The sequence below is a fragment of the Telopea speciosissima genome, chromosome 7 (assembly GCF_018873765.1).
Source record: "Telopea speciosissima isolate NSW1024214 ecotype Mountain lineage chromosome 7, Tspe_v1, whole genome shotgun sequence".
NCBI lineage: Eukaryota > Viridiplantae > Streptophyta > Magnoliopsida > Proteales > Proteaceae > Telopea > Telopea speciosissima.
Genome location: NC_057922.1, coordinates 60,007,279 through 60,033,519, shown reverse-complemented (window position 1 = coordinate 60,033,519; position 26,241 = coordinate 60,007,279). Strand labels below are relative to the sequence as shown.

At 40.4% G+C, this 26,241-nt stretch overlaps 1 protein-coding gene and 1 long non-coding RNA gene across 2 annotated transcripts in view; one reads left to right on the top strand and one right to left on the bottom strand.

Annotated features, from left to right (window-relative positions):
* Positions 1-26,241, bottom strand: part of LOC122667789 — a 32,537-nt gene that overhangs the window by 5,740 nt on the left and 556 nt on the right. The window contains exon 2 of the long non-coding RNA XR_006333856.1: positions 20,006-20,015. This is a non-coding gene — a long non-coding RNA (uncharacterized LOC122667789). The remainder of the gene's footprint in view (positions 1-20,005; positions 20,016-26,241) is intronic.
* Positions 8,280-25,900, top strand: LOC122667786 (uncharacterized RNA methyltransferase CT0009). Its single transcript, XM_043864214.1, has 10 exons — positions 8,280-8,716; positions 8,860-9,102; positions 10,812-10,973; positions 12,393-12,502; positions 22,235-22,343; positions 23,591-23,746; positions 23,936-24,051; positions 24,146-24,312; positions 25,363-25,493; positions 25,590-25,900. The coding sequence occupies exons 1-10, from the start codon at positions 8,333-8,335 to the stop codon at positions 25,695-25,697; spliced, it is 1,686 nt and encodes a 561-aa protein (XP_043720149.1). The 5' UTR covers positions 8,280-8,332; the 3' UTR covers positions 25,698-25,900.

Here is a 26,241-nt window from a genome sequence, read left to right as displayed (position 1 = left end):
CTCAGAGCAATAAGCCTAGCAACCACAACAATTCTTGAGTTAAATTACCCACTTCAAGTTGCACCTTGCATTATGTTTCCAATCTCATTGACTAGAACAACAGAGTTTGGAGAATGGACTTGTTGCATGCTTACTTCCAACCTTTTGATAGAGAGGAAAATCTAAAGTTACATCTCAACATCTTCCCCCATGAAGACTCTGAGTTCTGGGCAGCAGCGAAGAATGGAGTATATTCCATGAAGTCTGCCTACCATGTGCTTACTGATCAAAGCACCCAGCGTAGGAACAAGTGAGCATCCTCATCTAGGAATCACACTTGGGACCAGGTTAATGATAAAGTTTGGAAGATCATCTAGAAATGCCCATCACTCCCCAAAATTAAAACCTTTTTTTTGGAGAGCCTATGCCAGCGGGCTTGCAACAGTTGAAGCGCTTCATCAAAGGAAGGTCCCCATCGATACTATGTGCCAAAAGTGTGGTGCCTCGGTAGAATCGATTGACCACGTTCTACAAGAGTGTCCCTTTGCGAGAGCCGTGTGGTTTGGCTCCTCTCTCTCTCTTATATTACCCCTCAGTTGGGTGCACCTCATTTTCACCATTGGATCAACTCCTGGGATTCCATTCTATCGGGTAACAGGAAAGCCACCAAGGAAGTCACAAGCCTTGCCTCATTCATCGCCTGGTTCATTTGGATTGCTCGTAATGAATTGATCTTTCAGAAGAAAGTCTGGTCTCCTGACGAGGTTATTTCAGCAGCCACTAGAGCGTACGGTGAGTTCACCCAAGCTTCATCCTAGCCTAAGCCCCCTACTCCTGCACTGGTCAGAAGGCATGAGAGTGGAGGTTGGACTCGTCCTTCAACTGGGTTCTCCAAACTAAACTGTGATGCATCTCTTAAGCCAGGCTCAACCTGTGGCGGATTAGGCTTCATTATTCATGACCACCATGGATCTTGCCTTCTTGCTGTCTCCAAACCTGCACAGTTTCAGTCGATTCTTATCGGGGAAGCCCTGGCTCTGTGAAATGCTCTACTCCACACATTAGGGGAATGCATAGAAAAAATCCATGTGCAGTCCTATAGTCTCGAGCTGGTCATTCTAATCCAGAACCTGCAGAAGCCCAGTCCAATTGATGTCACCCCAGTTGTTGAGGATATCCGGCAGCTTACTTCATACTTTGTGGACTTCTTGATCGCCCACACTTCTGGGGAGAATAATAGCGTCGTTGACTCCTTAGTCCGGAATGCCTTATTTTGTACGTGTGAGACTGTATGGCCCCAATTCCAATCCTTGGATCCAAGACTTGTGTACTCTGGATTCATTTGCTATAACACGTTCTGCTTTTTAATAAACTTATCCTTTACCTCGAAAAAAAAAATGGTAATTTACACATACCACCCCTGAGGTTTGATGAAAGGATAATTTTACCCCCCAGTTTTGGAAAATTCTGTGTACCCCCTTGAGGTTTGCAAACGGTAACAAATAAGCCCATTCCGTCAGTTTATGACTAACACCGTTAAAAATACGATGTGAATTGTTGAAATTGCCCTTGCAAGAAACGGAAAAAAAAAAAAAAAAACCTGCAGCTCATCTTCCCCAAATCAATTGGGGAAGATGAGTTGTAAGTATCCAAATACTCACAAAGCATAAAGTGATCACATTCCCATATTCAGAAACAATTTGATTCATCCCAATCAAGGTCATTCGATACACAAGAACTCCATTGAAGTAAAAAATAAAAAGAAATTGGAAAATAGCAGGAGAAACAAACAATAGGTATGGTCGATTCAATCCAGAATTCAGATTCCAGAGTCTGAGATGGGCTCAATCAAAGAAAGAGCAAAAACCCATATGTCATTCAATAATCAATTAATTTAGGTCTCATTCTCCGGTTCTTCGTCTGTTCTGCAATTGGATGTTCCATCACTTCTTTCTTGCAATTGAAGAGCACACTTTTAAGATACAACATGTCCTTCCATTTTCAGGAGCTATCTGCAGATTCTAGGAAGCGGCCCTCTACCTTTTATGATATTTTGAAGGGGAATTAGAGCACTGTAGAACATTTCTGCACTGTGCCAGTTTCCTCTCTGGAAGGTTGTCTCACTTAATCATCATAAGTTGAAGAATCTGCTCATTCTCCATCGGAGTGTGAGCACAAAGGCACTTGTATTTCACAAAGTTTGAGAACCATTCCTCAGCGTGCTCTAAAATAATCTATTTTCTGTTGAAAATTCTAGGATATGCTCCTCATGATTCCTAAGAAGAAAGCCCAACTCATCTTCCCCTTTTCAAAACCCTGAAAGATTTGAGGAAGATGAGGGGAAATCGAATTGCAGCCTCTGGAACCGTCTCAAACAGCTTGAAATCTCCAGATCTGGTGTCACCTAGGTCTGCTGGAACGATCCAAAACACCACAACTCTAGAAATCAAGTGGTCTTTGGACTACAAATTTTTGAAATTGAAATCGGTGGTAATCACTTTAGGTCTGCCCCAAATGCATATTCCACTTCATGAACTAAACACACAAAAATCAAAACTAAAACTTTTAAACCCACTAGATTTGGATTAGACAGGGGGAAAAAAACCCAAAAAAAAAACCCATGAAGTGGAGGTGAGAAGAAGAATCTGAGAAGTCATTCAAGTAGGTTCGTTCCCTCCTCTTCTTCTTCTTCGATTCTGATACATCGTCGTCCGGTTCTGTAATCAAAAGTGATAATATTTCTCTCGCCTGGAGTATCTCAGGTGTGCAAAAAGGTTTTGATTTGGGATTTTTTCCCAGTTTGAAACCCTAAATTCCTTAAGCGTTGAAAGGGTTTTGAAACCTGTAACTCATCTTCCCCAATCGATTTGGGGAAGATGAGTTGTAGAGTTTTTTTTTTCTTTTTTTGCAAAGGTAATTTTGTCAGTTCACCTCTTATTTTTAATACTGTTAGTCATGAACTGATGGAATGGGCTTATTTGTTACTGTTTGCAAACCTCAGGGGGGTACGTAGAATTTTTCAAAACTGGGGGGTAAAATTATCCTTTCGTCAAACCTCAGGGGTGGTATGTGTAAATTACCCCCCAAAAAAAAAAATTACCCACTTCAAACAAACTATTATTGGTTTCACAATGATTGGTATGGCACACTCATCACTTGACCTGAGTTTTTCATCTTAACAGAGTTCATGTGAGTAACTGGGGGTGCAAGTCAAGCTGAAATAGGACTCAACTTTGTAAAGTCATGCTTCAACAATAAGGGGTTGTGACAATGCTGTGTAAAGTCGTGCTTCAACAGTAAACGGAAGCACCTCTTGGTATTCGACTTGAAACCATGGTTCAAAATCTCGCGATATTTCACCAAAATATTGCTTAATTTCGTATATCTAGAGCTTACCGAGATGCGAAATCAAGTCGAAATGAAAAAATACCATATTTCGTCGATATCGACGATATTGGTATTCTACTTGAAACCATGGTTCAAAATCTTACGATATTTCGCCGAAATATTGCTTAATTTCATATATCTCGAGCTTACTGAGATGCGAAATCAGGTCGAAATGAAAAAATACCATATTTCGTCGATATCTCGATATCTCACGAGATATCGACGAAATATGGTATTTTGGCTTAAAGTGTCACGTGAAGGGGGGCTTTAATACAATATTTCGCAGATTTCGATCCATATTTCGATCGAGAGCTGCATTTGCTAAGGAATTTCAGTCTTTTGCCTATTCTTCCACTCTTCCAAGCTCTCATCCAACACTCTAGCCATTGTTCAAGCACATTGTTGTCGGATTTTCGCCGGTAAACTCATCGGAGGGTCATCTAAGCTCATCATCCAAGCCTTTTTCCACTATTTAAGGTAAATTATATTTCTCTAAAACTATTTTTTTGAAAAGACTATGCACAAATTTTGTTGGATGGTGATGATATTAATATATGTTAGACACCGGAGGTCGATCTATAGCCTCACGGTGTCGAAATTTTTTTTCCATATGTATTTTTTTTTTAATTTTCTGGTTTTAAAAATTAATTTTCCTACAATTAAAATAGGAAATAATTAGGGGTAATATTACTTAGATGGTAATGAATTAAATATATGTTAGACACCAATGGCCGATCTACGGCTTCACGGTGTCGGATTTATTTTTCTGTTCTTAAATAATTATTTTAATTTTTAAAAATTAAGAAAAATATATAAAAAAAAAAAAAAAAGAAGAAATAAATAAGGAAAAATATGAGTTTTAAGTTTAAAAAATAATGAAAAAAATATGAAAGTTATTTTTATATGTTTTGAAATGCATTACATGTATATTATGTTTACTAATTTTTTGTTTTGTTGTGTTAGGTCAATACTTATATTAAATGATGCAAAATATATTTACAGATTGTTAAAGGAAGTAGTGGAAAAAGATGTGGGTATTGAGAATCTTGTCCAGATTGTAACGGACAATGGAAGTAACTTCAAGCTGGCCGGTGAGAAGATGATGAACAATAGTAAGTACCGGCTCTTCTGGACTCCTTGTGCAGCCCATTGCATTGACTTAATGCTAAAAGATATGAGAAAGTTAAAGTTGGTGAAGACTGTGGTTGAAAGTGCAAGACAAGTCACCAACTTTGTATACAACCACTCCTATGCACTCAATCTATTGAGAGAAAAATGTGGGGGTGACTTGGTTAGGCCTGGCATCACACAAGATTTGCCACCAACTACATTGCCCTCAAAAGCATTGAGACAAAGAAGGCCGGGCTGAGAAGCATGTTTGCTTCTGAGGAGTGGTTTGAATGGAATGGTTCCAAGATTGCAAATGGGAGGGAAGCACAAGCAACGATGTCATCTGAGGACTTCTGGACCAAACTAAGCAAAGTGGTGAAAGTTTTGGAGTCAGTAGTTAAAGTTCTACATGTTGCTGACTCCACTCTGAAGGGCCCAACCATGCCAGTCCTATATGTTGCAATAGACTTGATGAAAGATAGTGTCTATAGTGTGGTTCCTCACAGTAGCAAACACTTCTTAGATATCATAAATGCTCGCTTGGAGAATCAACTTATGCATCCACTGCATAAGACTGGTGAGTAAATTTGTTTTATGTTTACTAATTCATAGTATTATTATTTACTAATTACCTATGCATTTGACAATATCTTTATTCTATGTTATATTTCAGCATACTACCTGAACCCTAAGTATCAATATAACAATAGGCTTGGGTTGAAAACTCAACTTATTGATGCTGTAAAACAAGTAGAGAAGAAGTTGGAGCCCGATGGTGCACTACAAGCAATTTGCAACAATGAGGTGAGTTCATTTAGAAACTCAACTTATTGATGCTTTCAAATAAGTAGTGAAGAAGTACTTACTAATTTTTTACATGGGTGTAGATCAAGGTATTTTGGGATGCATTGAGAAGTTTTGGAACTGAGGCTGCGATACAAGGCAGAGCACGTGGTGATGCTGGCAATTCTTTTAAGTTTTAAATTACATATGTATTGAAATTTGAAAGTTGAAACAACATTTGACACATGTCTTTTTTGTTGTAAACTTGTAATGCAGCTGAATGGTGGGTGTTGTATGGGGAATCGACTGAAAACTTAAGAAGAATAGCAATTAAAGTCCTTGCCCAAACATGTTCTGCATCTGGTTGTGAGAGGAACTGGAGTACCTTTGCACTCATCCACTCCAAGAGGCGCAACAGATTGGGGTCTCAACGTTTATCTGACATGGTGTATATGCACTACAACTTGAGGCTGAAACTGCAACACATACGCATGAGACATGAGGGACAGAGGGGCACCATTGATCTAGCTGACATCTTTAAAGTTGACTCAGACGATGAGGATCCTATTGTGGATTGGGTGAGGGATAGAGGTGAGCCAGTGTTGGATGTTGAGGGAGGTAGGCCCGACCCTATGATAGCTTCTGAGATTGGTGTTGATGTGGACGAGTATATGGCTAACAAGGGTCAGATACATGCAAGGGAAGCCTCACCCATACCATTCCAGCCCACTGGTGGCAATGTTGCTGCTGATGAAGACTGGTCTAAGTCCTCAAATGATGATGATGGTGATGATGGTGATGCTGGTGGTGGTGATGGTGATGCTGGTGGTGGTAATGCTGGTGGTGGTGATGTTGGTGGTGGTGATGCTGGTGAAGAATTTGACAGCATGCGAGAGCGTTATGTGGTACGCCAGGAGGTCCAGGATACGACACCTGTAGAGCTACTCCTATTCACTCTAGAGACACAGTTTGATCATGCCATACAAGATATGGACCACGGAGCACGTGCCCCCGCACCCCCACCCTCAAGAGGCCCCCTACATATATACAACAGGAAGCGTAGGGGTCGACAAACACAGTTGCAACCTGATCACATGGACATTGATAACCTATCTAGCTCTGTTGGTGGTATGAGTATGGGTGATAGGGAGGGAGGACCGACTGACATTGGCATGCCCCATCTTTTGACCCACATACCACTCCATTGGCATCGAATTATGGTGCATCACAACCTTACGGTGGATATGGATATGGATCATCATCATATGGGCAGTTTAGTGGGGTAGGGGACTATGACTACCAGTCCCAGTCCCAGGGACATACTGGATCATCTTTTGTAGATAACATCTTTGCATACCCTAGCGGACCTAGCTACCAACCTCACAAGCCATACATACAACCAATGCCATCGTCTCTTGTGCCGGTGCCAACATCATATCACAGTGGATCATCTTCTTCACAGACCGGATCGATTGGTAACCCTAGCTTATATCCTAGGATAGGTTACCTACAATATGTTGATGATTCCATTTACGTGACACTTGTGGATGACTACACTCGTTTCTTCTCCGATTCTATATCGTGGTCCACATATGTCCTTCAAACAGAGAGCAATGGACGTCGACTCCAGCGAGGCATGAGTGGGATTGATCCGGGGAGGCACAGCAACTACTATTAGTAGTTTAGCACTTGTAATTTGTAACTTAAGTTGTGATTTTAATGATCTATGGACTTGTGAGTTGTGACTTACTGACTTTGACACTTAGTGTATTGCCCTTAAGGCTTTAAGCGAGTTATTGAATATTATGGAGTTTATGAGAATCATGGTACTCATCAATGTGTATTGGCTTTAACTTGATATGTGATGAAGTTAAATACTATTATTAAATATTAATTGCTTAATCTATATGTATTTAACTATTTATACATTAGGGTCGGCGATCGTATGTCAATCAAGGGTGCAAGCCCAAAACACCAATTTGAATTCATATTTTTACAATTTTATGGTTTAAATGTGTTTATTAAGCTTAAATAAGGCTGTCCATGAAGTTTCAGGCCTAGATATGACCAAATACCCCTCGAGATGGACCCCCAAAATATTACAGAAAAAATACAATATTTTGATCATATTTCGCGATATTTCGGGTATCTCGGATATCTTGGTAGGCCCGAGATACCGAGATATCGCGAAATATTAAACCTTGCTTGAAACTTCCCGCTTAGCAACCGTATTTATCAACCGTTCATCACAGAGATGTCGGTGATTCTGCCATTCCAAACTACCTTTGCTATACTCCCCTCCCTCTGTCGTATCTCTAGCCCAACCCCTAACAACCTCCTACCCCCTCCACTGAAATCTTCTTCTACAACCCCTTCTGCCTATTCTTGTCCCTGCAAAACCCCCTTTCGCCCTGAACTCTTTTAACTTCGCATGGGTCGGGATGTGTTTCTAGGAGAGACGGGTTGCATGGGAGGGCGTCGGTATATGTACGAACAAGAAGAAGAAAGAGGAAGAAGATGAAGATGAAGATGAAGATGAAGATGAAGATGAATTGAATAAATTGAGAGAAAAGAATTAAATAAAAATGAGAGAGAGAGAGAGAGAGAGAGAGAGAGAGAAGAGAAAAGAATTAAAGTACCTGGTTTTTGGTTTGATTCAAATATTTAAAAACCAATTCAACGAGAAAGTGAGAAAGTGAGAAAGTGAGAAAGTGAGAAAGTGATTTGAATCATGAAAACAGAAGGGTAATTTAAGTATTTTAAAATATGGGCGCTGTTTTCTATGCCCCAGTCCCTTGAGTGGCAGGCCCATGTGTGTGCCTGGGCTCAGCCTGCTGCTGCACAAGAACATTCTTCTTTTAAAATATTGAGAGAGTAAGGGGAGAGTTTATGTAAATACATGGTAAGTACAGAGGACTTTGAGAAAATAGGGCTATTGAAAAATAAAATGACTAAACTGCCACTACCCCTCAGGAAGTCAGGATGTATCATGACTGCATCAGGCATTTGGGCGCTTCCAACTCTGACACCCTCCGTAGCCTCTAAACTGTAACGGGAGAAGGAGCAGCAGGGAATGGCAACCGTAAACTGCTGCGGCTTTCGACGCCTAAACTCGCGGCCATGGCTTCAGAAGGTCCGTTCTCGTTCCTATTCATCTGCGGCTGCTTCTTGCTCCTCACCTTCCCCATATCCTTCTTCTTCTTTTGACGATTCAGAAGCTCAAGAGTCTACTACTACCGCCACCACTACTAGTACTAGTACTGCTACACCTCACCGGTCTCAGTCGTTCTTTCCGAAGAGAGGCCAGACATTGGAGTTGGTCTGCGAAACCCTAGCCTTCAAAGCTAAGGGAGTCTGCAAGGTAGCTGACTCCGGGTTCGTCCTTATGTGCGATCGGGCTCTCCCCGGCGAACGATTTCTCGGCCGTGTGACTCGCAAGAAGGGCAGCTATGGTGAGGTATATCATTTTATGGTTTTTGATTTCCGTGTAAATGGGGATTACTTTCCTCTGCTCGATTGCTCCCCATTAGTCTTTTCTCACGGTTCAATCTTGAGTTCATCTTCCGATGAATAATGAATCAGTAATGAATGAATTCACAGGTGCAGAAGATAAAGACAATTTCTCCACACTGGGACTTAGTGGATGCCCCTTGTGAATACGCCTCGCATTGTGGCGGTTGCAAAACACAGAACCTGTTGTACGAGGCGCAGCTTAGAGCCAAGGAACAACAAGTCCATGAGTTGATGACTCATGTTGGCAGATTTTCTAATGAAGACCCAGATTTCGCTATGGCCATGAAGCCCATTGTTTCGTGCGATATTCAATTTCATTACCGAAACAAGGTTAGCAGTTTAAAACCTTTTGGTCTGTTTGCTCAATGTTTAACATTTGGAGTTTCACTGCATTCGGTCCGTCAGAAGCACTTGCCTTTGTGCCTTAGTTGCATTGTGGTCTTTTTCTGTCATTGGAAAAGTTTTCTGCAGTTGCTGATAACATGCTTTGAAGCAGAAAGACATTGCTTGGTTGTATCATAAGAATTAGAATGCTGAGAAGATGTTTGTTGGTTTTCACCTGTGAGATGTGTAACCGGTTTATTTAATTATGGCAAAACCGGATGCAAGTTCGGTGGAGTAGATGGGGAGGGCAATTCATGCACCCCTATTTTTGCTAGGCAGCATGTCAATTGGACAAATTCATGTCATTGAATGGGAAGATGAAACCATTCAATGGTCAGATGTCAAATTTGGGGTCATACTTTAATTGTATATCCAACCAACCTTGTATTACACTTTTTCCCTTGTATTTTCAACAGTCCAGAACTATTCATAGATTTGTTTCTTTCATAATTTTTTCACTGTTTTTTTTTAACATGAGGCAGAGCCAGATTGGGCTCAAACTTTGCGTACAGGTAAGGGAGAGTGGGGCCTGCTTCTCCATAAAATTTTGCCCCCACCCACTTATGGATGGCAAAATTGCACCCATGGGATTTGTGCCCATCATTTTTTATTTATTTATTTTATATGATTTGAAGCAATGTGTACTCTCTGACAGCCATTAGGTGAGAGTTCGTGAGCCTCAGTTCAGAAACTCTAACCCATTTTTTTGTAACCCTGAGCTCACTGTGTAAAAAACCTGATAATCTTTTGTTAGGTTTCCACAAAATATGGTCCCACACCTTATGCGGGGCCCACATTTCCTAGAGAGTAGAAATTCATTGAATGGTTCTTAGGTTATTACAGAGGGAGTATAGAGGAGGGGGAGGGGGATGAGTAAGAGTTCAAATTTTGCGGGAGCCTTGATCGGGGGTGCAATAAGTATAGAAAAGAACTAGGCATCATTTTGAAGGGTTTAATGCTAATTCAAGGTCAAGGAAACAAGAGAGGGTAAAAATGATTCTTCACACATGGCATATAGAATTAATGTTCCAAACACTTGGAATTAGTGCTTCCTAGAAGCAATTTCTCTGCTATGAGTGGATGAAGGAATTAAAAATTTCAAATAAATAATCAAATCATGTGCAGCTTCTGAACTATACTGATTAACTGCCTTTATAGAGGAGTGGACTAGTGAATGGCATGCTATTTTGACCAATGCATAAACCATAAGACTATGATACAATGATGAAAGTGGAGGAGTAATTATTGCTGGTATGCATCAATGTTACTTGAACACTGGAAAATGGATCCCCCGATTGGCCCAAACGTTTTTCTAATTTTGAATTCTATTAGTGGGATATACCCATGTTGTCTCCTTGTCTTACCCCAATAATATGTGGTTTCCATTGAATTGTTCAAGTCCTACAATCAACAGGGACATTTTTCCCCACCCTTTTTTTTTTTTGGGGGGGGTGGGGGGGGGTGGGGGGTTGGGACTGTTATTTGGCAAGGACACAGCCTGCAAATGTTTGCTGTAAATCTATTTGACCTTAAATAGAATACATCCACCCAAAACTCTGTCCATGGATACATGTTTGCCTAATTCGGTTTCTCTCTCTCTCTCTCTCTCATGGTAATAGACATATAGTTTAACTCATATTTAAATAGTTGTGCAGATGGAATTTTCATTTAGTACACAGCAGTGGCTACCTAAGGATGAAATGAAGGGAGAACAAGCTGGTGCAAATAATTTTGCTTTGGGGCTTCACGCCCCAGGGTTTTTTGATAAGGTCCTCAATGTTGAGAAGTGCCTTCTACAAAGTGAGGCAGCCAATGTGGTATGCTGTTTCTCCAATCAACCATGGATTCTTAAATAGCTTATGCAAATTTGTTGCTGTGTTGCTTATGCATATTTTTTTTGGGCTCTATATACTGCTATTCCTCTTTTGATCTCAAAAAATAAATTGCGTAATGAATGTATGCTCTATCCATCAGGCATTCGATCAAAGGTTTTGATGGAGGTTAATAGAATTTTATGGTGAGATTGTGGATGCAAGTAGGGTGTTGGATGTGGGGAGGGCAAAAGGTCTACAAATAAAATACTTCCTCCATCTTACAAAGATAGTTTTGTTTGAGGTTTTTCACTGTCTAAAATGTTCATCCATTGTAAAAGCCCATATCTGAAGCTTTTTCTGAATGTCTTATAATGCCCCTTATTTGGTCATCTAGATCTTCATTTATGAGCACTTATCATATTTAATGGTAAGAAGTTAAGACTAAAACAATGGGGTAATATTGGTAAAAGGGTTGGAATTAGCCGGTTGTTAATGCATTAATTACACGCTCCGAAAATGCGGGTTTTTTTTCAAACAAGACAGTCTTTGTGCGAGAGTGGGAGTAAAAGAGAACACATTTATAGAGGAGAGGGAGACAGAGGGAAAAAAAAAAGGTATAGATAGTCTATAAGAGAATCACACTTGTAGTTCTATAGGAATCACACTCGGAGTTTCTAAAAATATCACTCATTCAAACTTGGATTCAGCATCAAAACAGAGAGCAGGCTAAACACTTTAGAAGTCATTATTGAAAAATCAATCACAATGGGTGTATGTAGAGTTCTGCACAACCAACTCTACTTTTGATTAAGTCTCCCAAAATGAATAAATCTTATTGTAAAAAGTTATGTTTTCATTATTTTAGCCAAAATAGTGTCCAAAATTTCCAAACATAACTTACTTACCTCATACATAGAGATTTAAAAATCTCCAAAAGTATAAATCTAGTGGAAATCATTCTTCTGCCAATTAGCATGGTTGTTCACATCCTACAGAAAAGTGGGGCTCGTGGGGTAGAGAGGTGCTCAGCTAGGTCCCTCTTGAAAATTGCCCCCCCCCCCCCTTTTTAGGACCTGTACCTTTCTTGCTTCCACATTGAGCAAACTAGTTCATGAGCAAGCATTTTAGTCAATATGTTATAATGATCCTTTCTTTATCTTTTCATCTGGGCTGTTCCTTTTGATGAGAACATGATATCCCATTCCACTATAATTACTTTTACCACTGGTCTCCATGCTTTGCCACTTAGATCCAACAAATGGTTTGAATTTTTTGTTGTTATTATGATGGATATGATAATTTCTTTTGCTGAATTGTCATCTTCTTACCTCTCTTTCCTCTGAGCTATTTTTTTCTCCCTCCCATAAATCCATTAGATACATTTGTTTTGGTTCCTGATTTGAATTGCATTCCTTATTATAGGTTCTTGCAGTTATGCAAAATTGTTGGAGAGATCCACAGTTGGGCCTTTCTCCATATGATGTTCGCACTCATATTGGATTTCTTAAGCATTTAATGCTAAGAACTGGCAGGTACACATATTGATATGAATACTTAATAATTGTAAATACTTTGCTTTTGAGCATTTTAAGCTTTATATAGATCTCTGTGGTGAACGTTTGATGAGGATATGAAGGCTTTTAGGTAATTTGGGTGCTGGATCTAAAGTTTAGATAGGGAAATTAGGTCACTGGTTTCAGTAGTATTGTAATCTGAAATCAGCAACTTGTTTTTTTTATAGGTCCTACTCTATTCTATTCTAGGGCAGAGGGGAGAAGGTGTGAACCAGGAGGCTTGAACCCAAGACCTCCTGGTAGCAATGGGCTTTTACACACCACAAGCTACCAAGTGCACTAGGCACTTGTTCATAGAAATCAGTAACTTAATATGGCATGAAATCAGAATTGCGTTAAGGTGTAGGGAAGGTTTAGCAGTGTGCTAATGGGGGTAGGGGCAGAATGGGAATAACAAATATATCTTCAAATCTGACCATCAGAACTAGGTCAAATTTGAATCAATTTCTATTTTAGGGTTGACGAAGGTGTGTTAAGAATTTTAAATCAATCGGGTGGCTGGTTTGCTTAATCTAGAAATACTCCTAGTTTGTGATCTTCTAGAAGAGGCTTGGTTCTAGTTGCAGAAAATTTAAGAACTTCAACTTACTTGTTAATGGCTGTAATCTGAAAATAGAAACAAGAACAAGAAACCAGCAGTAGTAGGTGAACAAGAGCACAAGAAGAATCCACTCAGGCTTCACACTGCAAGGTGTTAATCGGATCAAACACCGATTCCTTCTTATTCTATCAAACACAAGGAGTTCTTCGCAAGGAAGACAAGTTGCAGCATTCACAGCAGCAGCTCTGATTTCTTTTTCTAAAATTTGTGTACAATGCTTGCCCCCCCTTACAACCTTCTTACTCGATCAAATACAAGGAGTTCTTCACAAGGAAGACAAATTGCAGCATTTGCAGCAGCAGCTCTGATTTTTTTTTTCTAAAATTCGTGTACAATGCTTGCCCCCCCCCCCCCTTACAACCTTATATAGAAAACTTGAAAATAAACTCAAACATTGAAAAGAAAAGGCCTAACCCAATCTTTAACTAATAAGGTAACCTACTAACCTAAATTGACTAGGAAAGTGAAATAACATAGAAATAAAGACACTAACTTAACTAATCCCGTATGCCTAGCCTATACCCATATTATAGGCCCATTAAAGTAGCCTATTACTAATGTAGTCCTAGATAGACAAGGGGTCTACTAGGAGCCATGTAAAACTTGATCTGCTAAGCTACTGGTTTGGAGGGGCTGATTTGGGAAAATTTGTCAAGACTAGGGTTAGGATTGGGGAATTGGGGGTTGATTTTTATGTAATAAAGCAGGGCATGTGTAGGGGAGGCTAATAAACCAGATTTGGAATGATTTGGATAAGAAATTAAAAATCAGAAAATTAGGGTTTTGGATTTTAGGTTTTGAGGAAAAACATGAAGATTTTAGGGCTTTTAATGGAGGGTTTGATGCAAGGTTTGGATCGAGTTTCCCAAAGGCTGAGAACAGCACTCGGCCAAGGTTGGGTGATGTTTGGGTGGTTGGAAATGCCTGAGTGGAAACTAGGGTTTTGCGGTTGGAGAAGGTGGTGATTTTGGGGAAGGAGAAGGTGGTGAATTTTGGGAAGGAGAAGGTGGTGAATTTTGGGGAAGGAAATGGGACAGAACTTAGGATCGAGTGGAAGGGTTGATATGAAGGAGCTGTGGTTGAGCGATGAAAGGATTCTGATGGCTGAAAGTGATGGACAGAAGTTAAATCTTAAGAAAGAAATTGCAGAAAAACTGTAAACACTTACTGATTTGCAAAGAGTGCATGACAGCAGCTTTAAGATGAGCTTGAACAAGACCTCTCGATCTGAACAGATGCAAAGAGTCAATCGGAGTCCACCGATTCCTTCACCTTGAGATCCACAAGGCCTTCTTGAAGTAACTCTCAAGGAACACTCACAAAGGGAGCATGACAGCAGCCACAACAGCAAAAGCTGATTCAGTTTTTAACAACAACCAAAAGTTGGCAGCCTCCCATGATTCTCTTAGCTATTAATAAGATGGCCAAAGGCCCAAACCCTAATACAAGCTAAGTAGATCCTCTAAGGACCAATAAAAATAGAAAACATAACTTAAACTGATCCAAAGTTGAACCAAAGGTTGAACCAGTTTGGTTCAACTTAAAACATAAAAAAAAAACTCTTAGCTAAAAAACTAAGTACGGAAAACAGAAAATAAACTAAGATTAAAAATAACTAAGGCCTAATGTTAGGGCTGTTTTATTTGCGGATGCTTGGATCTGCATCAATTACATTGAAAACGCATGGGATCAAAGGCCCAACATGTATACAACCCAACCCAAGGCTTATTTCCACTAAAATAAGCCTACTTTTGCTGATTTATCTGCATCAACCAGATTTGACTCTATAATGGAATATCACAGAAGGAGGGCTTATATGGGATTTGAGTTGCACTGTGATGGTGTGATTCTATTCCTCAACCTTGAAGGTGGAAGGCTACATTGTGAGAGAGATCAAGTCCTCTCTCTGCTGAACCCAGGTTACAGATGAATAGAGCAAGGAGAAAGGAGAGGAAAGAAAGAAGAAGAGAACAGAAAATAGGGAGAACAGAATAACACTATAAAGTAGAAGAAATAAAGGAGAGTGGAAGTTTAGAGCTTAAAAAAAAAAGGAAGGGAAACTGGATTAATGAGTTGCCCTGTGATGGTGTGATTCTATTCCTCAACTTTGAAGGTGGAAGGCTACATTATGAGAGAGATCAAGTCCTCTCTCTGCTGAACCCATGTTACAGATGAATAGAGCAAGGAGAAAGGAGAGGAAAGAAAGAAGAAGAGAACAGAAAATAGGGAGAACAGAATAACACTATAAAGTAGAAGAAATAAAGGAGAGTGGGAGTTAAGAGCTTAAAAAAAAAAAGGAAGGAAAACTGGATTGATGGGGAGGGGGAAGAAGAAGGGAAAGGGGAACTGCTCGGCCAGTCCTTGGCAACAACTTCAATCAAACTTCATTCCAAAGAATTCATCCTCCGCCTTTGGGTATAAATGTATAAATAAGAAGAAATCTTATCTCAAAATAGAAACCTACACAACTAAGAAACTGAAAAACTAATTCAAACAAGGAAACTGAATAAAGACCCTCCTAAGTATCTAACTCCTATAAAAAAATAAACTCAAATTATAAGAGTAACCCCACATAACTAAAAGAAATCTCTACCGACCCTTATTGGACCAAAAACCTGGTTTGGGTCAGGTTTGCCTTTGTCTGGATTTCCAGAGAAGGTCATGCTGGTCTAGCCATGATAGTGCTACTACATCATAATTGGTCGAAGTTGCTCTTTAACAGGGTACAAGCAGAGTGGACTTAGACTATAGAAACATTTATAGGATCAGAGAAGGCTAATCCTTTTAAAAGATAATCAATAAATTGGCTCATCACTCTGTTATGTGCCTAATGGGGCCCACTCTAGTGTATCGGCGCTAGATTGGGCCAGCCTAGTATGGGATAGGTTAAAGGGCTTGATTTAACGCGTCCCATCAACTCTGGAGCTTTTGGCGTATCGGTCAAGTACCAAACATTTGGTATCAGAGCCAGGCACCACATCACAGGTTCGAGTCACGAAAAGGGCTACCTAGGAGAAGGCTACCTGGAGTAGAGTGAAAGCCGTTTAGAAAGGGCTACCTTCCGCCAAACAAAAACCCTGGAGCAAAGTGGAGTCGCTTGGAAAGGGCCACCTATCGCCAGAGTGAAAGCTGCCTAGAGTGAGAGCTATCGAGGACGACAACTGCGGAAGCGTGGTGGTCTGTTATGTGCCTAATGGGGCCCACTCTAGTGTATGGGTGCTAGATTGGGCCAGTCTAGTATGGGATAGGTTAAAGGTTTTGATTTAACGCATTCCATAAGCTCTGGAGCTTTTGGCGTATTGGTCAAGTACCTAACACATCCTTGATTGCCTCCACCTAATTAGATAAGGGAAATGATAATGCGGTGATTTGAAAATTGCTTTTTTCTTCCTTTCTCCTGGATAAGGCATCGGCCACCATGTTTTAGATCCCCTTTTTGTATTCAACCACAAAATCATAATGCATTAACTTGTATAACCATCGTGGTTGGGTCGGGGTGGTTATTTTTTGATCCCACAAGTACCTTAGAATCCTTTGATCAGTCTTAACCACAAACTGCCGTCTGATCAAGTACGAATGCTACTTCTGAACGGCCATTACGAGAGCTAAAATCTCCTTCTCATAGGAGGAGAGAAGTAAATTACGGCCCTGCAATGCATGACTTAGGGAGGCTATTGGATGTTTTTGTAGAAGCACGACACCGATACCTGATCCACTGGCATCACATTTAATGATAAAGGGTGATGAAAAATCAGGTAACGCTAGGACTGGTGCACAAGTAATGTCGTTCTTCAACCTCTGAAAGGCTTCTTCTGCCACTGGCGTCCACTCGAACATATTCTTCTTAAGCATATTTGTGAGAGGACCGGGGATTTTACCTTAGCTTTGAATAAACTTCCGGTAATATCCCGTTAGGCCAAGAAATCCCCACATAGCTCTCACTGTTTTAGGCTTAGGTGAACTTACCATAGCAGAAATTTTATCGGGATCCAAGGCCACCCCACCCCGTCAGCAGTGATGATGTGGCTTAGGTAGTGAACACTAGTCTGCCCGAACTGGCACTTCGCTCGTTTGACGAACAGTTGATGTGTCCTCAAAATAAGTAGTGTCGTCTCCAAATGCTTCAAGTGCTCTTCCCAGGTTGGGCTATATATCAAAATGTTGTCAAAAAACACTAAGATAAATTTTCTTAAGTGTTCTCTGAATACCTGATTCATCAATGCTTGAAATGTGGAAGGTGCGTTGGTGAGGCCGAAGGGCATTACAAGGAATTCGTAATGACCATGATGGGTTTTGAAAGCTGTTTTCTCGGTATCTTCTGGCACCACTTTAATTTGGTGATACCCTGATCAAAGGTCAAGCTTGGAGAAGAATCGTGCTCCATGGAGTTCGTTGAGTAACTCATCTATCAAAGTAATTGGAAATTTATCCTTGATAGTAATTTTATTCAAGGCCCTGCAGTCCACGCACATGCGCCAAGAGTTGTCATGCTTCTTCACCAATATGACTGGGAAGGAATAAGGGTTGATACTAGGTCGTATGATGCCGGTAGAAAGCATTTCAGACACCAACCTTTTGATCTCCCTCTTCTGAAAATAGGGGTGACGCTGTGACGGTACACCTTGGCACAAACCAGCTGAGAACCTGCTTTGAGAGGTATTCAGTGATCATGCGGCCGGTGGGGAGGTAAGCCTTGTGATTTAGCGAACACGTCATTGAAGTTGTTAAGGAGCTGTTGGAGCGGCCCAGAAGTGGGTCCCTCTACTTGTTGCATGGAAGGTGTGATGGAGCAAAGCTGTAGTAGAAGCCTCTGCTTGCTCTTCCTTGTTTCACGCCTAGGATCAGCCACCACCTTATCTTCTGCAACGGTTTTCCCTTTGAGGGTGATTGGGTTGCAATTTAATTCATACGTCATAATGAGGTTGGTGAAGTCCCAAGTAATAGGTCCCAAAGTTCGCAACCAGTGGGCGCCTAATATTACCTCATAACCGCCCAATGCCAACCATGGTTCAAAATCTCACGATATATCGCCGATATTTTGGTATATTTCGGATATCTCGACACTGCCGAGACGAGATGACCATACGAAATGAAAAAAGTTCAAATTTCGGTATATTTCGTGAAATATCGGTATATTACTTAAACAATGTGTATTTAACTATTTATACATCAAGGTCCGACCGTATATTGTCAATCAAGGGTGCAAACCCAAAACACCACTTTGAGTTCATTTTTTTGCAATGTGAAGGTTTACATGTGTTTATTTAGCTGCTTAAATAAGGGTGTATATGTAGTATCAGGCCTTAATATGGCCAAAAACCCACCGAGATGGACTGCCGAAATATGGCAGAAAAAATACCATATTTCGGCGAAATTTCGGTAAATTTCGGAAATCTCGACCTGCCCAAAATGGCGAGGCAAGACGAGATCTTGAACAATAGAAACTTCTTGACTAACTAAACACACGTTAGTACACATACCTGGGCTGGATATTCTTTCACCCGAGGCAACCATGACCTCGAATGGCTGCTTGTTTGTAGGAGAGAGCCCCACCTTCTTTGCCAACTTCAAACTCAGGAAATTATGGGTGCTGCCCGAGTCTATCAAAACCGTGACTGCCACATGTCCCAATCTCCCTGCGACACACATTGTCTCCGGCGCCCTAATTCCACACATTGCATGTAGGGAAATTTCAGGTATGTTTCCCATATCCTCGACCACATCAGCTTCGTCCTCTGGAGTGGGTTCTTTTTCCTCATCTGCATCTCATCCCTCGATCAAGAACAGCTTCTTACACCGGTGACCGGGTACACAGCGTTCGTTGCAATTATAACAGAGGCCCTTGGCCCTTCGCTCTTGCATTTCGATGGCGTCAAACATTTAATAGGCAAAGATGAAACTCCACTTGAGGAATCTTTGTTGGTTGGTGTGAACTTACGCTGCTCGATGGGTGGGGCGGAATGCCACTGTGACATATTTTTAGCCTCAAACAGTCTTGCTAACCCAATTGCATTAGCAAGAGTTGCTGGTTGTGCGGCCAATACATCCACCTTGATAGTGTCTTGAAGGCCGCTAACAAAACAACTAATCTGTTGATTCGGAGGAATGTATCTCACCTTAGACAATATTCCTTCAAACTTAGCTTGATACTTCCGCACCGAACTGGTTTGCTGCAATTTGGACAATTCACCGAAAAAGTCTTGGAATGGTGTAGGACCAAACCGAGCATGAAGTCCGTTGTAAAAAGCCCTCCAAGTACCGTCTCCTCCACTTTGCTTGTACAGCTGGTACCACATTTGTGCATCTCCTTCCAGGTGGAAGGATGCCAAGGTAACCCGCTTATCATCGGGTGTCTGGTGGAACTCGAAAAATTGCTCGACTCTACATGCCCAGCTTGACGTATCTTCCTCTCCATTGTAACATGGAAAGTCCAGCTTGACCATTTTTGGAAGGTAGGACTGTTGAGATTAGTGACATGTGAGGAGGGGGGGGGGTTGCGAAAGGGTTCTCGGTATTCCGAGATTCTGAGTTGGAGCTCGGGAATTTCCCCCCATTTCCCCTTCGGTCTGGATCGGTTGGTGCGGAGACAGCCGTTCGAACATCTTGCCAATCTTTGCCAACAGTTGCTGTTGACTCTCCAGCTTAGATTATATCTGTTGTTGTCCTTCATTAAGTGAATTTACTTCTCCCTCCAATCGTTCGACACGCTGATCCATCACCAGGCCCTGATACCAGGCTGGTATGTACGTGGCAGAGCCTTCCTTACCTACGCTGGTAAGATAGAGTTTGGGAAGGGTGAGGATTCAAATAATGGTGAAAACGAAAGAGTTTGTTATGGGTTGTGGTTCGATTGAGGAAACCACTGTCTCCCTACTCAGTAGAGCAGATTAGCTAGGATTCTTCATAACTTCATTAACTCGCACAAGGATACTTATCCAACAATACAACGACAGTTACACCCCACTACTCACCTATAATCTCTCTTACTTATCCCTACCCAACAACATACACCACTTATAAGTAACTTCCCATAAACAATATCCTCCCAATAAGACGTTCACACATGTGATTATGGGAATAGCTAAGACACAGCACTAACACAAAACAGAAATATGATAACTATATAACTACCCACACACAATAAGACTCATACGATAGCATGCAAGCGCATGCACGTATCAGGATGAGAATGGGTCTAATATGGAAATGCAACAACTCATCCACAAAATTAGGGAAGGTGAAGCTTTGGGACCGTGGGAAGAGAGGAATGGGGTTATTTTCTTTAAGGAGAGAATTTATATCCCTACAAATTCTCCCTTAATTGATTCCATCATGGAGCAATACCATAACAGCACACACGAGGGTTACCAGAAGACATTCCAGAGGATAACAGCTACATTTTATTAGCCAGGTATGAGAAGATCTATTTTGAAAAAAAATTGTGTAGTGTAACACTTGTCAATGTCACAAGGCAGAGTTACAGACTCCAGCCGGGTTGTTGCAACCTCAATCAATTCCTGAACGGGTTTGGGAGGATATCTCTATGGATTTTGTGGAGGGGCTTCCTAATTCTAAGGGGAAGACAGTTATTTTCGTGGTAGTAGATAGGCTTTCCAAATATTCCCATTTTCCACTGATCCCACCAGTACACAGCTGCAGGAGTCGCAGAGCTCTTCTTTGACAATATATTCAAACTTCATGGCCTGCCTAAATCAATAGTGAGTGACCGTGATCCCACCTTCACCAGCAAGTTTTGGAAGGAGCTTGTCCAACTCAATTGGATCAGCTTCAATGTCAGTTCATGCCTACCATCCTCAAACCGATGGACAAACGAGGTGGTTAATCGAATTATGGAAATGTATCTCAGGTGTTTTACAAGTTCTCACCCCAAGGAGTGAGGAAAGTGGTTGGCGTGGGCTGAGTATTGCTATAATACCAGCTGGCATTCTGCCATTAAAACCACACCTTTTGAAGTGGTATATGGCCAACCTCCACCAACACTACTTACCTATGTGCCGGTTTCAGCTTTGGTAGCGGCCTAGGAGCAGCAACTCATGGATAGGGATAAAAAACTCGAGGAGTTAGGCAGCATTCTGATGGAGACTCAGAAGCGAATGAATAAGAGTTTGACAACCGCCATCAGGAACGTGAGTTTGAATGTTAGGTACTTGACCGATGCACCAAAAGCTCTAGAGCTGATGGAACACGTTAAATCAAGCCCTTTAACCTATCCCATACTAGGCTAGCCCAATCTAGTGCCCATACACTAGAGTGGGCCCCATTAGGCACATAACGCACTCCCTTAGAATATGGGCAGGAAAATGTGAATTGGGAATGATGAAAACTGATTCAAAGCTGTTTGTCCTTGCAGAACATTCTTGGACCCTCTTCCTTGCAATCAAGCGAGCAATTTTGTCAAATTTTCCTCTTGGTGTTATTAATGTTAGATAGCTGCTTCTATCGTTTTTGTTTTAGATGGAAAACTTGAATATTTACAACAAAATGAAAGAGACTTCTGATGAGCTTCCATTTCATAGCATACTGATGTGCTTAGGGATGTCAACAAGGAGGGTTTCGGACGGTCATCACCACTATGATACCCAACCCTCTTAAAATATTCCAACACCATACCTGACCTGCCTCGACAGATGTGAATTGGTCTCCTAAAGTTATAGGGTAGCCAGGGTGTGTAACCCAGGATTTTCAAATACCACTTCCAACCCTTACCCAGAGTCCCAAACCATAAGGTTTGGAGCAGGTCAGTTACCTGTTTTAACTGCCCCATTGCCATTCCTTGATGTGGTTAACAGTGATGTCTTCTTGAATTCATTGTCTTTTATGTCATCATTAGTGTTTGCGTGCATGCTTCCATGAGGCGTCCATCATTCTTTTTCATGTTTTCTGCATCTCTCTTGTCTTTCTAGTGGATATCTTCACTTCTGTTATTCCTTTGGTTGGTTTTCAGTTTCTAATATTTTCAGGGAGAATTTCTGATTTCTTTCTAATACTGGAGCTTCTTAAATTGATATTCTGCTCCGCGGGATTTTGAAAATTTTATTGACCTTTACAGTGAATTATCTCTGTTTCAGAGATGCAAAGACTGGTTCACGTGAGCTTATGGTTAATTTTGTGACTTCTTCCTACAAGCCAGAGCTACTTGAGCCTCTCATTGAGAAGATCTCAGCTATCCCTGAAGTGGTTTGTATCCTGTGTCCTATATTTTAATTTAATGTCTGGAATTCTTCTCCCTGGCTTCCCAATCTCCAGCAACTCACATTCAATATCAATATTAGTGGCATCTTTTTTGGGTTTTCATACACAATTGTCAATTTCTTCTTGTGAGTACAGCAACCACTCAACCAGTGTTATCTCATAAAGGAAATAACTGAATGTGAAACAATCTACAATCTTTATTGGCACCTCTATTCTACTAGTCTTGATGTATAATAGGTAGACTGTTGCTAAAAATTGATTTTTTCCCCCTCATTCACAGAAAGTTGAACAGCTCAGCATTGGCTGTTAGATTCTAGAGTCTTCCTGTCAAAGACATAATTTTTTTCTCTATGGACTTTTTAGCTTTGTGGTGGTAAGCAGTTGAATCCTTAATAGTCCTCTATTAAAAAACGAAAACTTTGAAGATGTTGAACTGGACAAATATAGTGAAGTTTCTTTTGTAGACATTAATGGAATTTTCTAATTCAAAATTGATTACACAAATCACCATGACAAGTATACATAGACATAATGTCAAATTTTTCTGAGAGTTTAACATTCACAGCTCACTGTTTGCGTCTGTGTTGTGTCAGTATGTGAATAGGCCTTATCCCAGTCACTTGGTTAGCTACACCAGTCCTGTTCTTTCATTCTACTGTATTAGTGCCATATCTTTGTCGATTCACAAGTACTTGTGTCTTTACTCACTAGTTTAACCCATCTTTTTTTACCTTGTCCTTTTGACACCCTTGTCTTCCATCATATAACATCCTTTGATTAGACAATAACAAATATCAATAAAGGGCTTAGTTTTGGAATTTCTTTACTATGGATTGCACTTAACTCGAATAGATTTGAAAGTGTTGCATATGCTTTTGTGTTTTGTTTTTTTGGGGGGGGGGGAGAAATATAGGATTTTATCAACTTTGTAATATTGTCACCTATGCTCAATTCTAACAGAACGAAAGCTTCTGCATCTGTAAAACATAGAGTCCTGGACAGTCTTGAATTGTGGAATTGAATTCATATACGCTACCCTACATAGTTGTGATATGGAATATATGATGATGACTATATGATTGATTCTGATAATTTAACTCGCATGGGTTAACTTAATGGCGAATCATACATTCATCTTCTGTTAGATATCTCTGTTAAATGTATTCAGTTGTTGAATGGTCTTAGAACCATAATTGGATTTCCCCTAAATTTTATTTTGATGATTTATATAGGTTAGCATCATAAATAACGTGAATACCTCTGTGGGCAACACATCTGTTGGAGAGGAGGAATATACCCTCTATGGGAAATCCACCATCACAGAGATTTTAAGAGGACTTACATTTCAAATTTCAGCAAACTCTTTTTTCCAGACAAATACACATCAGGTATGTGATGCAAACTGAATTGAACCAGTTACTCTCGTTTGTTGGCTTGTATGTTTTATATAGTTTGATCCATCCATGTCCACATATTTCATCTTTATGCAATATAAAAAACAATGTGTCCCAAGTCCAACCATATATGCTTAACCATATGTTTCAAGTTTGTAAAACGTAGATGCATGCTTATTTCAGGCAGAGGTTCTTTATAAGCTTATAGAAGATTGTGCTGGTATACGAGGGGATGGCTCAGAAATTGTCCTGGACCTCTTTTGTGGAACTGGCACAATTGGTCTTACACTTGCTAAAAGGTCTCTCTCTCTCCCTCTCCATGTCAGTTTTGAAGCACATAGTCTACCAATATGTACATCATGAGTCATACCTATGTTGTTTTCTTCTTATCAGAGTCAAACATGTTTATGGGTATGAAGTAGTTGCTCAAGCAATATCAGATGCTCGCCGAAATGCTGAACTGAATGATATCCATAATGCTACATTTGTCCAAGGGGATCTCAATAAAATTGATCATAGTTTTGGTGATGCGTTTCCTAAGCCTTGCATTGTCATTTCAGGTAGCCTTACTTCTGGATGTGCTTTTCCTCATGAATCATCTTCATCTTTTCATTTATGTGATATAGCTTCCTTCTGTGGTGTCATCTGAAAAGGCATTTACTAGACTAGTTGCTTTACGCTATTGGGACAAAAAACGGAATCAAAATGAAGGAAAAGAGATTGAATAGACCATCAAAATGAATGAAAAGAGATTGAATAGGACCTTCCTTTCTGGGGGAGTGCTTATACAGGAAGGGAAATTAAAAACTCAAAATAAAGAAAAAACCAAAAAATGGGGGTGGGGGTGGGGGTGGGGGTGGGGGTGGGGGGGGGGGTGGTGAGGGGAGGGACTTCGGTTGTAAAGGTTCTCAGACTTGGCTGGGTCAAAACTACCATTTTTTTATCTACAATTTTATGATTGAAACATGCCCGCACCGGCCCACCCTCCAGGTTCTCCCATTATTTACAAGACATATATAGTTAGCTGATATGAGATAAACCCAGTCTTGGTCAAGACAGGATTTCTCAGTCCAATTAAATCGTCAGGCCCCAAGGACCTGTCAAAGACTAGGCTGGACAAAGCATTCCATTTCTGCTTTGGAAAATGATTGTTTGCCTTATTTATTTGACTGCAGTTCATGGACTCTTTTTATTTATGGTTTTGATATAGTTCTTTCTCTACTCTCTCGTTCTCCCTTCTTATATATTGTAGTTTCAAATATTTGGATATTTCTTGAAATGAACTGGAATATTCTCATCTGTACGGGCATCTGGAAAGAAAATCACGGATGTTGAATATTGCGAATTAACGTTTTGCCGTATCCCTTTTATCTTGACTGGCTACATTTTGTCATGTTACTGGGATATTCATTGGCATGTAGAAAAAGTACTTCCACTACAAAAGTCTCTTGAAATTAACCTAAATTAGTATATTCCCATTTTATGCATTTAAATGAAAAATCAGTCTTATCTTTGATCCTTCGCTTGAAAAAGCGGCTGGATACAGCTGGATGAATTGTTCCCCCCCCCCACCCCATAATTGGCATTGCTTAAATTTAAATTTCCTGCAGATCCTAATCGTCCAGGTATGCACATGAAGTTGATTAAGTTTCTACTGAAGCTGCGAGCACGACGTGTTATTTATGTCTCTTGCAATCCTGCTACCTGTGCACGTGACCTTGATTACCTATGTCATGGTGTGGTATGTATCAGCATTGTTAGAGGTCATTATTAATGTCTTTTTGGTAAGAACCTAAACTGTCTTTTAGGTATTTGACCCAACTAAAATTCTGTGCAGGTGGAGCAAAATATAGAAGGGTGCTACCGGTTAAAAAGATTACATCCAGTGGACATGTTTCCTCACACCCCTCATATTGAGTGTGTTTGCTTGCTAGAGCTTGATTGAACTTGTTTGTTATCTTTTCTGATGCACAAGTTTGAAAACTTCAGTTTCCACTCTGTAGCATCAGAGCTTGGGAGAATATCAAGTTCTTCAAGAGGGTGAGAGATAGACCGATACATTATCCATGGGAAGAAAACATAGGAGTAACATTCGGAGCTTGTGCCTTAATTTTTCATTATAAAAGAACTTGATACATCCAGCCTGAATCAATTCCTGATAGAAGGTGTGAGTTGTAACTGCTGTCCCGCCTGTGTATTAACAGAGAGATTTAATTCTTTTGGGGCTAAATAATAGAGATGTCAGGTGGGAGGTGTGATATCTTTGCCCCGATTAATGTATCCTTTGTACCTAATTGTCCATTAAGATTCATTTGTCACTAGTACATACTCTCCATATCATATGATGGATCTGTTTTATAAGAGATTAAAGAGAATCTTTTTTTTTATTTCAATTTTTTTGGGTGGAGTTGGCTTGTCAAACTTGATCAGCGTTGGTAATGTCTCCTGATCACCAACTTGCAAGGTACAAAAAATGCACAGACGAGGTG

Bases quoted from the DNA above. Each gene is read 5' to 3' on its own strand.
- LOC122667786 (XM_043864214.1), top strand. From the start codon at position 8,333: ATGGCAACCGTAAACTGCTGCGGCTTTCGACGCCTAAACTCGCGGCCA. The intron at 8,717-8,859 runs GTATATCATTTT...ATGAATTCACAG, and splicing joins AGAAGGGCAGCTATGGTGAG to GTGCAGAAGATAAAGACAAT. The intron at 22,344-23,590 runs GTTTGTATCCTG...TGATTTATATAG, and splicing joins TCTCAGCTATCCCTGAAGTG to GTTAGCATCATAAATAACGT.